Raw genomic sequence first — 14,866 nt, 5'->3', positions numbered from 1 at the left:
AAAATTCATTGGATATCTTGCTTTAAGAAGCTGGGTCTAGAGAAAAAAAATGTTTTTAAATATCGATAACTCCCTTACAGTTGCCATAAACAAGCATCATGGCGTCGAGTACATCAAAAGATGTTGAGGCATTCCTTCACAAAGTTGAAGAAATTGGTAAAGTGTTCAAAAGAAAAAAATCAAAATATCACAGCACCATTGCCAAACATATATCAAAGATTTGATAAAGTGCCTTGAGTTTATTTGTAGTTATTTATTTTTGTCTTGATGTACACTCTGTCCTTAAAAGTTCTTGAAAGTTAATCCCATGAAAAGAGGCAGTCATACACTTTACAGAGAGTGTTGTGTAAGTCGAGACGGAACTATATTATGATGTAACTTGTTAATTTTACAAAATTGATGTATTATATTTTTCAGGGAAATCTTATTGAACGGTAGCTCTCTGCTTTAAGATTTAGTAACATTGCAACCGTTGTGACATTCCACAATCATTTCGTTTTGCTACAAGTATTAACAATTTTAGGTGCATACGCACCTCTGCGATCGTGCACGCATGCCTGTGTTGTATGCGTACACATGTGTTTATATTTGCATGCTTATCACCTTCTTACTTTCGGATAAGATTTACATTCCTACCCAGTAAACATGCGGCTGTACAAATCTTTTATTTATTATTATTATAGCAAGGTTTGAAAATTTTCATAGCATAACAATTATAGAGAGGGGAAGCATTTATAACATCTGTGTCCCCTGGTTTGTTTTCCCCTCTCCCTCCATACACACAGCCCACGCATGTACACATGCGTTCACACACATACACATACAAATGGGCTCATGGTAATTTTCTGTCAGAACAACAACATTGCAGATAAATTAATTGGAAAAAAGGAGAAGAAATAATCAAAAAAAATGTATTGAAACGAGATATAATAGGGGTAAAAATTGAGAGGGCTTCACAGCAAGTGGATGTACCTTAAACAAATCAGATACTTGGGTACACACCTTCTTCCCTTGGTTAGAAAAGTATCCCAAATGTAGAAGAGAGAACTGCAGGTTTAACCAAGAGGTTTCTGTGAAGTTCCTATTGTTAATCAAAGGTTGCAAATTCCATATTACTGAGAACTATACATCTTTCGCCTTTCATTTCCCTGTACAATTCTTTTATGAATACAGACACAAGAGCACTTGTGCTGAATCTAGATTTATATATGTAGAATTTTGCCATTACTATTACATGGTTTATTACTTTGTCAAAAGAGTATCCTTACTGTAGCCAGAAATAATGAATATAGCATTTACATGTTTGCATTTATTACTAATGAGCTAAAAAAAATTCTTGAACATGACTAGAAAGTTTGTTAGCTTTCAAAGCCATTTATCAGAAATCATTAGAATGAACAGGACTAGTAGTAGAGAAAGCTTTTTAGTTTAAGTACATTACTATGTATTGAACGTAACTAGTTACACTAAGCTCCAGTTCAATTAGCAATACACATTTAAATGCCATTGATTTATATCCTTTTTATTTAACTGAATAAAGGATTTTTTTTTTATTCATCTAGAAACAATTGTGAAGGGACTGAACTCTGGTGATGAGCGCAAGGTGAAGGATGCAATGCAGAAAGCAGATGAATTTATCAATGCTCAGAAGCACAGAGGGGAAATAGAAGATGAAGAAAAAGATCTGCCTAAAACCACAACAGGTTAAAGTTATAATTTTCTTTAATTACTGGGGTAAAAAATTTCATATTTATGGAAACATTAACTTTTAATAATTTAACAAGAAAACAATTTGTGATAATAGGGACTATGAAACAAAGCTAAGAGCCTTAATATTTAAAAAAATATGCTGAAAAAGAGCAATTATGACAATGCAGCTGCTGATAAAAGGAATTATATGTTGCATTGTTTTTGAAGTATGTAACATTCAACTTCATTGAAATTAATTTCTTTTTTAAATTTTTTGCAGACGTATTCATTTATTAACTGATTTTCTTTGTGCATTTATCAGGGTTTAGTAAGACAGTCATAAACAAATCCAGCAGCACTGTGGACTCTCAGAACTGTGCAGGCTATGCTGACAAGCGTAAGAAAATGTTCCTTTTTTTTGACTAAATAAATAAGAAGTAGGCTAATAATATAATTGCTATGAACCTTCTTTGCATAGTGTAGTCTCATCAAGTCTTCATACCATGATCTTGTACATATCATCTAGACACATCTTTTCCTAACCTAAAAACGTGTATAGCATGTGTCCGTAATGTACTTTGTGTATGAGTGAGTGTGTGTTGTAGAATCGATCATGTCTGTTATATGCAAATATGGGTGCATGGTTGTTGATGATTTAGTCTATGTATGATTCATGTAAAGCGCTGTGAGAAAATTTTTGGAAAGCTATTAAAATTCTCTTTATTATTATTATCGTGCAACAGTAATTATCAGCATTTATCATCATTACTTCCACTTATAGCATAATTCATAATCATCTTAATCTTTGGTATAGAATATAATGTATTGAACATCATGTCTTCTTGCAAATATCTATCCATCAGTTAAATGTATATAATTGTGTTAAATATTTTCCATTACTATGGTAACATAGTCTTTTGTTTCATGATTTTTGGAAGATGGCTTTTTTTTATTTTTAAAATTGACCTTAAAGATCATATTGAATTCAAAAGCATATTGCACACTCCTCAAACTCAAAATTGTTAAAATGAAAAATATGGTTTTTGAGGAAATGAATAAAAGTGCTGCAGCCCTTATGTTGAAAATGGAAATGGAAAAAAACATTTTCTTGCTTATTTTACCTTTCGTTAATAAAGAATTGTCATTGTCATTGTTCATAATAGAGGCCTTCATGGCTGCAATGGAGGCGGATGCACAGGAGCGAGCACAGCGCAGGCAACAACGAGAGAAGGAGGCACAGATGATGAAGGAGCTGGGCAACAAGGCCTTTAAGGAACATAATTTTGAGATGGCACTTGAATGCTACAATCAGGTATATGCTTTGTTTGTTGTTTTTTTTGTGCCCAATTGTTCTGTAAGTTATGCATTTTTAAGCCACGGGGTTGTCTCATTTCATGGCATTGTTTTACTGAGGTTAACATGACAGTGCTGGTTTTCCACAGACTTGCTTTTAATAAACATTATAATCTTTTTTTTTTTTTCAGGCAATAGACAAGGTACGAGACAATGCTGTTTTATACACAAACAGAGCCCAGACTCACATCAAGCTTGGTCACTATCCAGAGGCTTTGAAAGACTGTGACTGGGCTATTATGGTGAGTAATATAACAAACAAAAAATGGTTTAAAATTTGAATATAAGGACTTATCTCCTTGTTAATTTTGTTAGTTTTGTTGAGTTTTTTGTGACAGGTTTTGGCTAGTCTGTTGTTTCACAGTTTGCAACATTTTCTCAAAATAGTCCTGTGCTCAGTTTTTCATAATGATGGTACAATAGCTACAGAACAATTTTTAATCTTTTTTCAGGGATGTTTAATAACACTCAGAAAAATCCAGATGATGAACAGATATTAAATTTTTAACTGCATAGATTTTGAGTCACTGATCCTCTGTAGACTAGATGCAGACAAAATAAAGACTTATATTTATTGTCATATCATTGAAAAATATAGGTCTTGAAGGTAAACCACAGATTCATTAAATGCTTTGTTTTTCTGCAAAATTCTTTCCGTCATTTAATCCATAAAACATGCTTTTTTCAACTACAACAGGTCAGTCCACAATGTATTAAAGCATATGTACACATGGGACGAGCACATCTGGCATTGAAACAGTACCAGCAGGCCAGAGAAAGCTATCATAAAGTCATTGCCATAAATCCCAAGAAAGATGCCCTTGTGCAAGGTTGTATTGCTATGACAAATTGTAGATGGAAGGATGATTTTTAGCATATCACATTTTAAAATTATTGTGCAGAATTGTATACTGTAGAGATTCTAGAGAAGAACCAAACATTGCTTAACATAAGTTACATAAGGGAGTATTACTTTGATATCAGCAAGTTTTATCTGCGGGATAGCCTATCATATGCACAGCAGTATTGCTTAACAGTATTTGTTTCCTTTAGCAACCCTTTTTTTAAGATTATGTGAAAAAATTTTGAAAAGACTGCAGACAATTCTTTCAGAATACCTGGCAGAGGTAGACCGTGTGGAGGCAGCAAATACTGCTGAGCAGAGGGCACGAGACCTGTTTGACAGTGGGAACTCTGAAGCACTAGGAGTCTCAGAGCTGTTGGTGCAAGTTAGAAAACCTGATCAACTCCCTATGTACTATAGTGGGGGGTTCAGGGTTATTTCCAGTCTCTTACTCAAAGAAGGTGAGTGTGTGTGAAAGAGCGAGGAGACAGATCTGTTGATTTTATCCTTTAACAACTTTATAGAATTTGTACTTCTTACAAGTTGTCAAATGTATCATTTGTCATGAATATTATATAAAATCATAAGTATGAACATGTATTGCATATCATGAATCATTTATCATAAGACATCATGTTTCTTATATCATGCATCGTTTGTTTTTCTACTGTATGTTAGAGTCACTTTTTTTTAAAATGCTGAACTGTCTGTTTCAGTTAAGCTGGCTATACTAGCTATTTCTACTGCTGTCTTTATCATTAATGAATCTTTGTCTCATTCAGGAAGGACAACAAAGTGCAGTTTCGCATGCAGGGAGGACTGAACCTAATACAGGATCATCCTGTTTTATCACGGTGCCTCAGCAGCTGTCCCCGAAGCTTATCCAAAGAGGAGCGTGATGTACTGGCCTCAGTATTTGACATGCTGACTCATGCCTGCAAAGGAGATGGTATGGACCAGCTTTCTTTTTTTTTTTTCATCTTCTTATTCCATCAGTAAGAAATAGGTTTCAACAAAGCAGCTATGTAGAGAATTTAGCTTTTTGACACAACAGCTCCTTATCTTGTACAATTGATCATTCTTATCAAAAAAATCAAAATCTGCATTCCAAGAAATGGTAAATGCAGTGTCCTATTGAAATCAGAGTTAAGATAATTGCTTATTGTGCATTAAATCTTTGTTACATTCTCAATGGTGGAATAGTGTTTTTTTTAAAGAAATCTATTGACTCATGTGGGTTTTCTCATTCTTAAGATGCCAATCAGGAGCAGCTCTTGCAGCACAAAGGGTTCCCAGAACAGATTCTGCAGTTTCTGTCATCTTGCACTCAGTGGCGAGGCACAAAGTTGAAAACATCCATTCTGAACTTGATGTTTACCATTTCACAGACATTGCATGGTTGCACCCTCCTCATCACACACTTTGATTCCAACCAGTAAGTAAACAAAACAGTATTGTTCAAGTTTTCCCTGTATGGTTATGGTCCAGTGCAGGAATAATTTTTATCAGATTTCAGGAGAAGGGGTAGGGTTTGGCACTTAAGTTTGTTATTGTTGAGGTTTTTTTTGTTTGTTTGTTTTTTTTTTTTGTTTAATTTGAAGGATTGACTGTGTAGATTACAAATGAAGGTATTAAGATTTATGTACTTGTCAGATGATCACTACCGTTTTTAGAAAACTGTTCAATAATAATAAAGAGCAGTGCTGCAATTTCATGGTATTCTAAATATATTGGTGAAAGTAGGATGGAATTTTTGTGTGCAACTAAACTGTGGATGGAATTTGCTACAGGCTGCTTGCCTCCCTTTTTTTCCTAATCCGTGCAAATTCCACATACTCAGAGACAGCAGCTGGTCTCCTCAACAACCTCTCTCTTGACAAAAAGTGAGTTCCTTGTCATGGAGTATGTTAGTCAAAATGAAGGCCAGCGTAGGCTTTCTTCAGGAGCGTATTGTTGTTGCTATTTCAAGAAAATCATTTTTGCGACCTTGATTCTGCATAAATTAAGATAAACAATTATTTCCCTTAGTTCAGAATTGGATATCAAGTTGATATTTTGATCAGTAACATTTAATTGTACTAGTAAAATAATTTTGTGTAAAAAAAAGAGCAAAAGTTACAGGAAACATAGAGAGAAACAAGGGATGCATGAAAATAAAGATAAAATGGTTGTTAAAAACTTTTCCCTCTCCAGCTGTGAGAAATGATTTCTTTCTTGACAGATTCAGAAATTTTCTTCGAGATAAATTGGATCCCTTTATGGCCTCATTTGAAGTGATTTTGGTAAGAATCAGTCAATCATATTTGTATGCACCAAATTATAAAATAATATCTTTGTATTTTAGTTTCAACTTGAAGAGACAATTGTCATCCATTGTTCTCAAAACATCTGGTGCTCAAAGCAAGGAAACAGCACCAAGTCACTTATCATCTCCTTTATTCTCTGTGCTGGCTGCCTGTTTGTGGTTGCGTTCAGTACACGTTGTCAGTGCTCTGCCTTAATTTCTTTGAAGACACTTGTCCATGAAGATTCAGCACTGTACATAAGTCTAAGATAGTATTCTAGTTCAGGATAGAATCTGGGTCAACAAATGGAATAGCATTAGCATATTACATCAAATTGTTGATGCTGCAGGCTTGAACTTCAGCTCTTCTCTGTGCAAGAGAGCTTTATACCAAAATGCTAAAGTACTCTGTAAGATGAATAATGCCATTTCAGATCCTGATGAGTTCCCAAGTGGCCACAAACAGTAGCAACTCCATAATCCTCTCTGTTGCTACACTACATTTTGCCATTTCTAAGATTTTAAAAGTTGTTTTTTTCAACTCTGTATTGTTTTGGTCTTGTGCTTCTTTCTTCTTCTGCTTCATATTATAATTTGTAGGGGTTTGTACTTTTTTTTTTAGACAGACACCAGTGCCAGGAGTGGTGTGATATCAACAAGCATCACAACTGTCATGAACCTGACAAACAACAAGACAATTCGTGACAAGTTGTCTTCTCAGCGCTCATTATGGCTGGCTAGTGAAGAGTTGCTGGTAAGGATTAACTGTAAATATTATATTGATGCTGCTTTGATGTTTTCAACAAGTCTTCTATAGGTAGAGGGGATTCCTATATATTTAAATCTGTATTTGCAAGGAATTTAAAAAAAAAACTTTACTCCTCAAAGGTTCGGACATCCACAGGCTCAGATGTGGAGTTATTAGAGGCCATTTTGGGCCTTTTTGTCAACATTACTTCAGAACCAACTGACACACTGCGAGAATTTGGCCAGCGAATCTGTGGCCACTGTCGGTCATTGCTTCCTGCAGAATGTGTTGGCAGTGTTGTTACAGAACGAGCCCTGACAGTTTTGGGAAATATCCTGCCCAACTCCATTCCAGCAGTGGAGTGGATATGTGACCATGGAGGGACCCTTTTGCTGCTTCGTTATCTTAAGGTAGTCAACTTAGACATTGAGATATTAAGAGGCAGATATGCAGATAAATTTAAAATTTCTGTCATATAGCTCTCCAGTAACAGAAAAAGGATGATTACCCAAATCAGCGTATTCTTGTATTTTTGTAGGACTGGTATTCATGAAATAGCTGCATAGTAAGATAACTTCTTATATCAGCTAAATTTCACAACAAGATGAAGTGATCTTTATGCCTCACTCGCTTACATTCAGCAATGTTCAATTCTTTTTGGTTTCTGATTGCTTCTTGTGGGAATTTTTAAAAGAAAAACACATGGAGGGTTTTTTTTTTCAAGCTGTATTATTTGCATGGTAGCAAATTTTCATAGTCTTTTCAACAGTCATGACATTCCATAATTTTTATAAATCTGCCTTGTATATATTTCTAGTCAGACAAAATCATTCACATGAAGCAGGGCCTCAGGGGCTTAACAGCTCTCACACAGTTTAATGAAAAGGCTCGGAAGACTGTTGTGGAGGCAGAAGGTAGGCTGTGAAAACTTGGATGATAATTCTGTGTCTGTGACTGAGAAAAAAATGTGTGGGGAGACTTTTCTGGTGTAGCCATCAGCTGAAAGAATGTCCTCTTTATCCTCTCTGTCTTAATTGAGTGATTTTTTCCCAGCAAGAAAGAAAGAGAAGCAAAACTGGAAAAGGGGAATTGGAAAGATAATGTTTATTAGAAAAATACTTCCAATGATCTGTCATTTGAAAAATCATGTGCTTGTATTATGTTTACATTTGTGATGCTGGTACTAGTTGTAGTACAGTTTTCAATTTTGGTTGATGATGTAGTTGGCCTTTGCTCACATAAAAATGTTGAATAGGGAAGTGCCATGTTTTCTGACATTCTTGTCATATCTGTTTTCTTACTGCTGATCTTTTCTTATTCCCACCATCTCCATATCCGATCTCATTTTTTTCTTCAATATCTTGCATGCGTCTTTGTTTCAATGGTCATTCATCACATTCATGGCAGAGAGGGACACAAAAGTAACTCAGTGGTAAGCTGTGAGCTGGTTAGTTGCTGTTTTTCTGCCAACCTCAGATATAGATCTGTACTGACAGGTGTGATGGCATTGGCAAAACTCTTGAGTCACAAGGAAGAAAGTATTTTGGGAAATGCAGCTCTTTGCTTGAGCCACTGCGTGCAGGTAGATGGCGTAGCTGAGATGCTGTCCAAAACTGACATCATTAAAGAGCTGCTGCTACTGGCCAGGGATAGCAAGAAGCCCACTGTCCAGCAAAATTGTGCCATCCTCATTGCCAAACTGGCTCATGGACATCCAAAGTAAGTGATAACTCAAAACCACACTTGTATGTGAATACATGTATGCATATACATTGTGTTAATTTTTAAAAATCCACATAAAAGGTCTATTGCATTTGCCAGATAAATTTTTTTTTTTAAATTCATGTTTCTTAACTCATTTTCTCCCGTCCGGTGTTCTTCCTCCCTTTCTCAGTTTCCCTCCACCTGTTGCTGTAAGTCATGTGTCTTTCTTTATTTTTTTCTCTTTTTTCTGTATCTCCCATTTTAAATATTTTTAGAGTTAATCATTCACATTGGGATTTTTTACCTGTAAAATATCTAGCTCTGCTACAAACTGTACTCTGGAAGAAAAATTCATTAAACTTCATGAAATGTGGTAATAAAATGGATGATTTTTATCCCCCTTGCAGGAATTTGGACCGACTGCGAGAGTTGCACGGCATTGAGATTTTACATACTTGTGTGAAGCAAGTCAAGTGACATGAGACCTAGGACATAAATTCTTTGCTATTTTTGTTTTGTTTCTAATTCTAACAAAATTAGATTTCAACAGTGGCTTTCAGTTTAACTGAAAAAGGGAAGCCACTAAGAACTTAAACTCTGTTAACACTTGCAAATGTTTTATAAGAGTCGCTAAAGAATTTGATGTGTCCAGACTTAATAGTGCAACAGGATAACTTTTGTGCATGGCTGTTGTTTTATTAGGAACTAGTTTGAAGACTGCCTTAACTTCAGGTATTTGAATGTCCAACTATGAGAAAAGCTGAAATAATTATTGTTAAGCATTATTTCCAGGTTAGATACTTTATAGTTCTGTCTTTAAAATTACCAGTAGAGTAATGTGGTTCTATTCTGGTTATAAGTAATGGCTCCTGTAATGGAAAAGTCCAAGGGGACGAACATCACATTATTTGGCTGACATTCCAGTTTCATGCCCATGCTAAATCTGCTAATGGGACAGCTTTTATTGTATATTTTCATTGAAAAAAAAAAAAGATTGAGCCTGCTGCATCAGTGCCAGCCATATCTAATGACTTTACCTTGAGGAAGCATGTTTGTTAATAGAACAGTACTGTGACCAACATCCTCATCATATTTCACGAAACTCCATAGGGAAGCCTTTGCCATGGATTGTTGTTTGTGTGTGTTGGCAGTATCAGCAAAGTTTCTTGCACAACCATGTATGCACAAAGCAAAAGGATAGGCTGTAACTTCCTCTTTGAGTGGAAGTGAAAAGCATGAAACGTGCTGGGACTGTGTTGATCAGTTTTGAAAGGGAAAGAGGTGACACACAAGCCAGGAAACACAGGTGTTCTGTCAATGCTGAGCTGACAAAATGTGGAGGTTGAATTAAGTCACTGGATGCATGCAAGGCATTGCTGAGCAAGTTTCAGTACCGTGTTCTTTCTGTCAAGCAGTTCCTGTCTTCTGCTCTGCAAAAAATCAAATAGAGCTTGATATGACACCAGGTGATAATCTCTCCTTTCTGACGCTCTGTTAGACCATGCAATAAAGCAGTTGACATTTTGTGATGCAGCGTAATATTGACAAAGGAAAAAATAGGTCATTAAAAAATTGCTGGAAAATACAAATTGTCTGATAGAGGAAATTTGCTAAGAGCTCCGTCTCCATCAAAAATCTTGTCAGTCTTTTCCATTGTTATCTTTGTCCGTGTTTTTTTTCTGTATCGGAATGGTTATATCTTTGATGTCTGGAGGCAATAATCAAATAAAACAGTTGTATTTCTAATTATAATTTTTGCAGTTCTCAGGCTGAATTTGTTTTGAACTCATGTCTAACATATTGAAATAATTTTAGCTGCTAATGTCAGAGGGACAAAGCTGATTAACAGCTGGGTTCGCAGTCATTTTTTGGATTTTTTTTTTTGACTTAAGATTTTTCGATCATTCAAGGAAAGGAACTGTTGCATTCAAACCTGGAACCAATTGGAACATGACAATGTGCTGAATTTTGTTTCTATATGATGTCCAGATTGAGTTTATCAGTGCATTTTCCCAGTTATTTGAAAGAGCTTGTCTGTTGAAATCTCTTTGGCAAAGGAGAGTCAACAGACAATATTGGTATTTTTAACGTGCCTTGATGTTTGGCAGTTTGGCAGATGCTGCTTGTCAGATACACTACCAGCATTTTCTTGGTTACAAGCAGAGTATGTGATTTTGTTATATCATTTTTTATATTTAAAATTACATTTTATTCTTTCTTTGAAAACCAAACTACATTTAAAAAACTTTTTGTATGTAGAGGACAGCATTATGATGACAGACTTCCCATATTGTGATCAGGGGCTGTCACCAATACCCCAGATTAAAATTGTATATGAAATTATAAAGATAAGAATTACCAACACATATTTTAACCACATCTTTGAATTCATTTGTACTGAGACCATAAAATAAACTACTGTGAACAGTGGTACCGTAGTTACTTTGTAGATTTTCTTTGTAGATGATGGCTTGTACAAAAGAGACCTTATGTTCCTGTTGATCACTTGATGTATTTCAAAAATATTGTTTTGTATCAAAGTTAAGAATGTTTTGTGAAGAAATTCACAAGAGTTGTTAGACATGTTTGAATTGAGTGACATAATTCGCTGTGGCTGTTTTAAAAGATATATTTTTATATACAGATCTCTCCTAGTTCTAGATGAAGGAAATGTTTTCCATGTTATCAGCATTTATGGCTTACTGTTAAGTTTACTGCCATTTGATTGCAGTTTTTGTCATGTCATTATTTACCTTTCTTCCATTTTTGTTTCTTTGTTAGTCTATGTTCTTCTTTGTAGCCATTCTTCTCTCTCTCTCCCTTCTCTTTCTCCCACCCTCATTCTTTATGAATGTTTGAGCAGTTGTCTTGCTCTTTCAGTAGTAGTAATTTATGTCAAATATCAGTCTATTTCTGCCTTTGTTGTACAATCTACCATTTGTGGTTAGTTGGAATGTTGTATAACCAAATGTTAAATGCACATGCTTCTTGTGTTTGGTCATTTTTGTTTAATTCTTAGAGACAAATTTTTATATCCTAATGAAGAGGTGAATATATGGTACACTGTTCTTTAAATTTAATACTGCTGATGACTGATATGAAATAGAGGTTTGTTGTTTTGAATGTTACATAGCAGATTTAAGAAATGTTTGAGATGTTGGTTTTTGCAATGCAATACTCTCTCTATTTGATGCAGAGTTGGTATCAGTTTCAAAATTTCAGGACAGCATTTCTTCACAGTAACTTTTATATAGCAATAAAGCCTTGTGTTGTCCAATTAAAGCTGCATGCATTTTCGGGTTTGGACAATATTCAAGTTTACCATTGTGGCAAGTAGTATTTGCTGAACACCAGTGGCCAGGAAATTTTTAGACTAAGAAGATATGACTTTTACTCTTTGATTCCACAACACATTGTAATATGGGATACCAGGCTAGTTGAAGAACTGTTAGCCATTTTTGCAGAAGCAGAGTGAGATAGCCTGTGCCCCCAGCACCTATGAAGACTTTAAAGTATGTTCTAACCTTGTGGACATTCATGATCGAATATTGCAGTGTGGAATGTGTGCAAGTGCTCTGTAGCCCTTGTTTTACAGTGGGTCCAGTTTAAAGGGCATTGAGAAGGCACAAAGATTACACTTGTGCAGCAGCATCAAGCTAAAGGGATGGCCAAAGTGGAGGAGAAGGGCATGAGCATGTTGATTAAATCTGCATTTTTGCACAGTTACAATAGCTTTATTTTACTGTTTGGAACCAAATTATTTATGTCATCTGGAAGACATTTTAATGTTGATATGATAGTGCAAAGATTATTGTCGTCACCAAAAGAGCCATTTAGATTTTAACATTTCTGAGATTTGTATGGCCATAGCAAAAATAGATTGAAACTGTGCAGATGTGTAAACTGCAAACCTAAAGGAAGTTATATTTTGTGTTATAGCATACTTAAGAATGTTGCAAACATAAAACAAAGTCAATAAATGCACTTCTGTACAAGGAGGGTGGGAAGGTCTAGATGCATGTAGGTGGAATGGAGGAAGTGGGTAGAAGTGAAAGGGCAAAGAAGGTGGGTTCATGAGAGCAGACCAAAGTATAGTTTATAAAAAGAATATTATAATTTAATGAGTAGAGCACATTTTTTCTGCTGCAAAAATCACTGTTAGCTGACTTCTAATACTAAGAGGATCTGGAGCCTCGTCGTACATTTATAAGGGCAATCAATATCCCTTTGCCTAGCAGCTTGAGGTAGGACTTTGCTACATTGATATATTTACTGATTAAATTTCAAGAGCTGAGATTTCTGATTACCAGCGTCTTCTGATCGAGGTCATTGACACCATCCTTTCAGTTTCACCATGTGACTTCACTGATTCTAGATCTCTGTTTTTCTAATGTATGCAATACTGGTTGCAGTAGGCCTGAACTATATGCTCATCTATGATCAACTTCTCATTTGGTCACAGTGACTTTCTTCTTTGCTTGTGAATTAAAACAGCTGGTTTATTGCATCACTAGAGACCAGCTCCTGGATCTTCACAATAGTGCTGTGTCCACTCAGACCACATACTACAGTCTTCTTCATCCTTGTTCCTTGTCTCAACACTTCACCAGCACCATCTAGCTCTGGTGTGAACTTCCTTGTCTACAGCAATAGTTTAAACCAAAGGTATGCATGAAGATTGTAACTGACTAACCATGTTGCGTTCAATGGGTCATTTGAATGATTTCTTGATTCTCTTTCATCCTCTCTCCCTTTGCCAACCATTCCCCTCATCAGACCATGAAAATGGTAACTCATTTACACTATATATTTACTGTGCCAGTGAAGGGCTTGTCTCTGATGATTTTTGTTTTCTGAGTGAACATGTGTCTACATCAGAGGGAGGAAGGTGTAGCGTGAAATATTTTTTAAGTATGTGCAGGTAGGTTTTATAAGGCACTGTGAGCCTCACTTTGGAAAAGAGTGTGGTTCTTTGGTTATTATTGTCTCATTGGCATACTGCTAATATTATTTTCTTCTTTCAGCTTTTCAACTGGCAGCATTTTGTACACAAACTCTAAGCTTCCGCCTTCAGTGTTCAATACTTCAGCACGGCATTGTGTTATGTGTGCATGTGGCCTTGACTCAAAAGGGTCTGATAGCAAATATTTTAAATAGTAAAATTGTGAGACTAGTTTTACTGTTTTACTAAACTTCAGAAGAGGGTTGAATATGTATATATGCATGGGTTCATATATAGACATAAATGTTTCTGCCTTCTAGTTGTACACACTTCTCTGATGCATGATGAGAAAACATTTACACTTTGTAACCATGTTTGGAGAAAGAGAACATTGTGAAGTATCCTGCTACACAAGAACTAAATGAAGTCTTTGTTTTATAATTTATCACTTGTACTGTGTGCTGTAGTACTAACACTAAGTGTATATTTTCTGTGTATGTGTGTTTCTGGGGAGGTGGTGCATATTTTTGTTCCAGTAATACAGTAAAGTTTGATTTCACATTTAAAAATATTTTACATTACACGTTCATTTTAATATAACATTAGCACAGTTGTTTACAATTACACCATGTACAATGCACAGTGTACATAATATACAGTAAAGTCTACAGTCACACAAGCTGTATGATCTGAGGATCAGTAAGTGGTTATGGCAGGAATACTCTATTGGAAGTCTTATTAGTGGTAACAAAATCTTCTGCATTATCGCTGTCACCAGAAAAAATAAAAGCCACCATCATCAGCATGTCATCTGGACTTATTTCAGCGACAGTTGCATGATGATGCGACAGCTCTATGCAAGTAGTGACCTTTGTTTTGAAGCAAAGTTTTGTTCTAAAGTCAAGTGAGCCAACCAGCCGCTAATGGCATGTAGCTACTTATTACTAAGTGCCTTTGCTTTAGTACAAGTTGGGGAACTTTGGAAAATGGGTTGAATTTCTATCATGCTTACCACATGTTGTTTGGATGTCACATTCTTCATTTCAGTGTCATATGTTTGCGAGCAGCTGTGCTTTGCTAGCGCTTTTGACTTCAACAGCCTGAATCAGAACATTCATAAATCCTTTTGCATTTGTGCCTGCAGGGTCCTCCAACATTTGTAGGTTGTTTTTTTTTTTAGTGCATGGAAAGGAGGTATACCGCTGTATGTTGAGGTAAAGGTCAGTCCCTAATTGGGAACTGTCAAAACTTTAGGCTAGCCTAAGTGCTTTGTTGCTCATCATGGGTAAACAGATTGGCCTA

The 14,866-nt window shown here is 35.7% G+C and overlaps 1 protein-coding gene across 1 annotated transcript; it reads left to right on the top strand.

Annotated features, from left to right (window-relative positions):
* Positions 1-76: 76 nt before the first annotated feature.
* On the top strand, positions 77-14,366 carry LOC112558070 (tetratricopeptide repeat protein 12-like). The gene is made up of 16 exons (XM_025228259.1): positions 77-156; positions 1,563-1,703; positions 2,012-2,086; positions 2,853-3,001; positions 3,174-3,284; positions 3,740-3,872; positions 4,156-4,351; positions 4,669-4,835; positions 5,141-5,321; positions 5,677-5,769; positions 6,108-6,168; positions 6,793-6,924; positions 7,059-7,328; positions 7,736-7,832; positions 8,415-8,637; positions 9,030-14,366. The coding sequence occupies exons 1-16, from the start codon at positions 99-101 to the stop codon at positions 9,097-9,099; spliced, it is 2,157 nt and encodes a 718-aa protein (XP_025084044.1). The 5' UTR covers positions 77-98; the 3' UTR covers positions 9,100-14,366.
* The last annotated feature ends 500 nt before the right edge of the window (positions 14,367-14,866 follow it).

The sequence above is a fragment of the Pomacea canaliculata genome, linkage group LG2, assembly GCF_003073045.1.
Source record: "Pomacea canaliculata isolate SZHN2017 linkage group LG2, ASM307304v1, whole genome shotgun sequence".
Taxonomy (NCBI): domain Eukaryota; kingdom Metazoa; phylum Mollusca; class Gastropoda; order Architaenioglossa; family Ampullariidae; genus Pomacea; species Pomacea canaliculata.
Note: the sequence above shows the minus strand (reverse complement) of the source record. Positions and strands in the feature narration are given on the sequence as shown.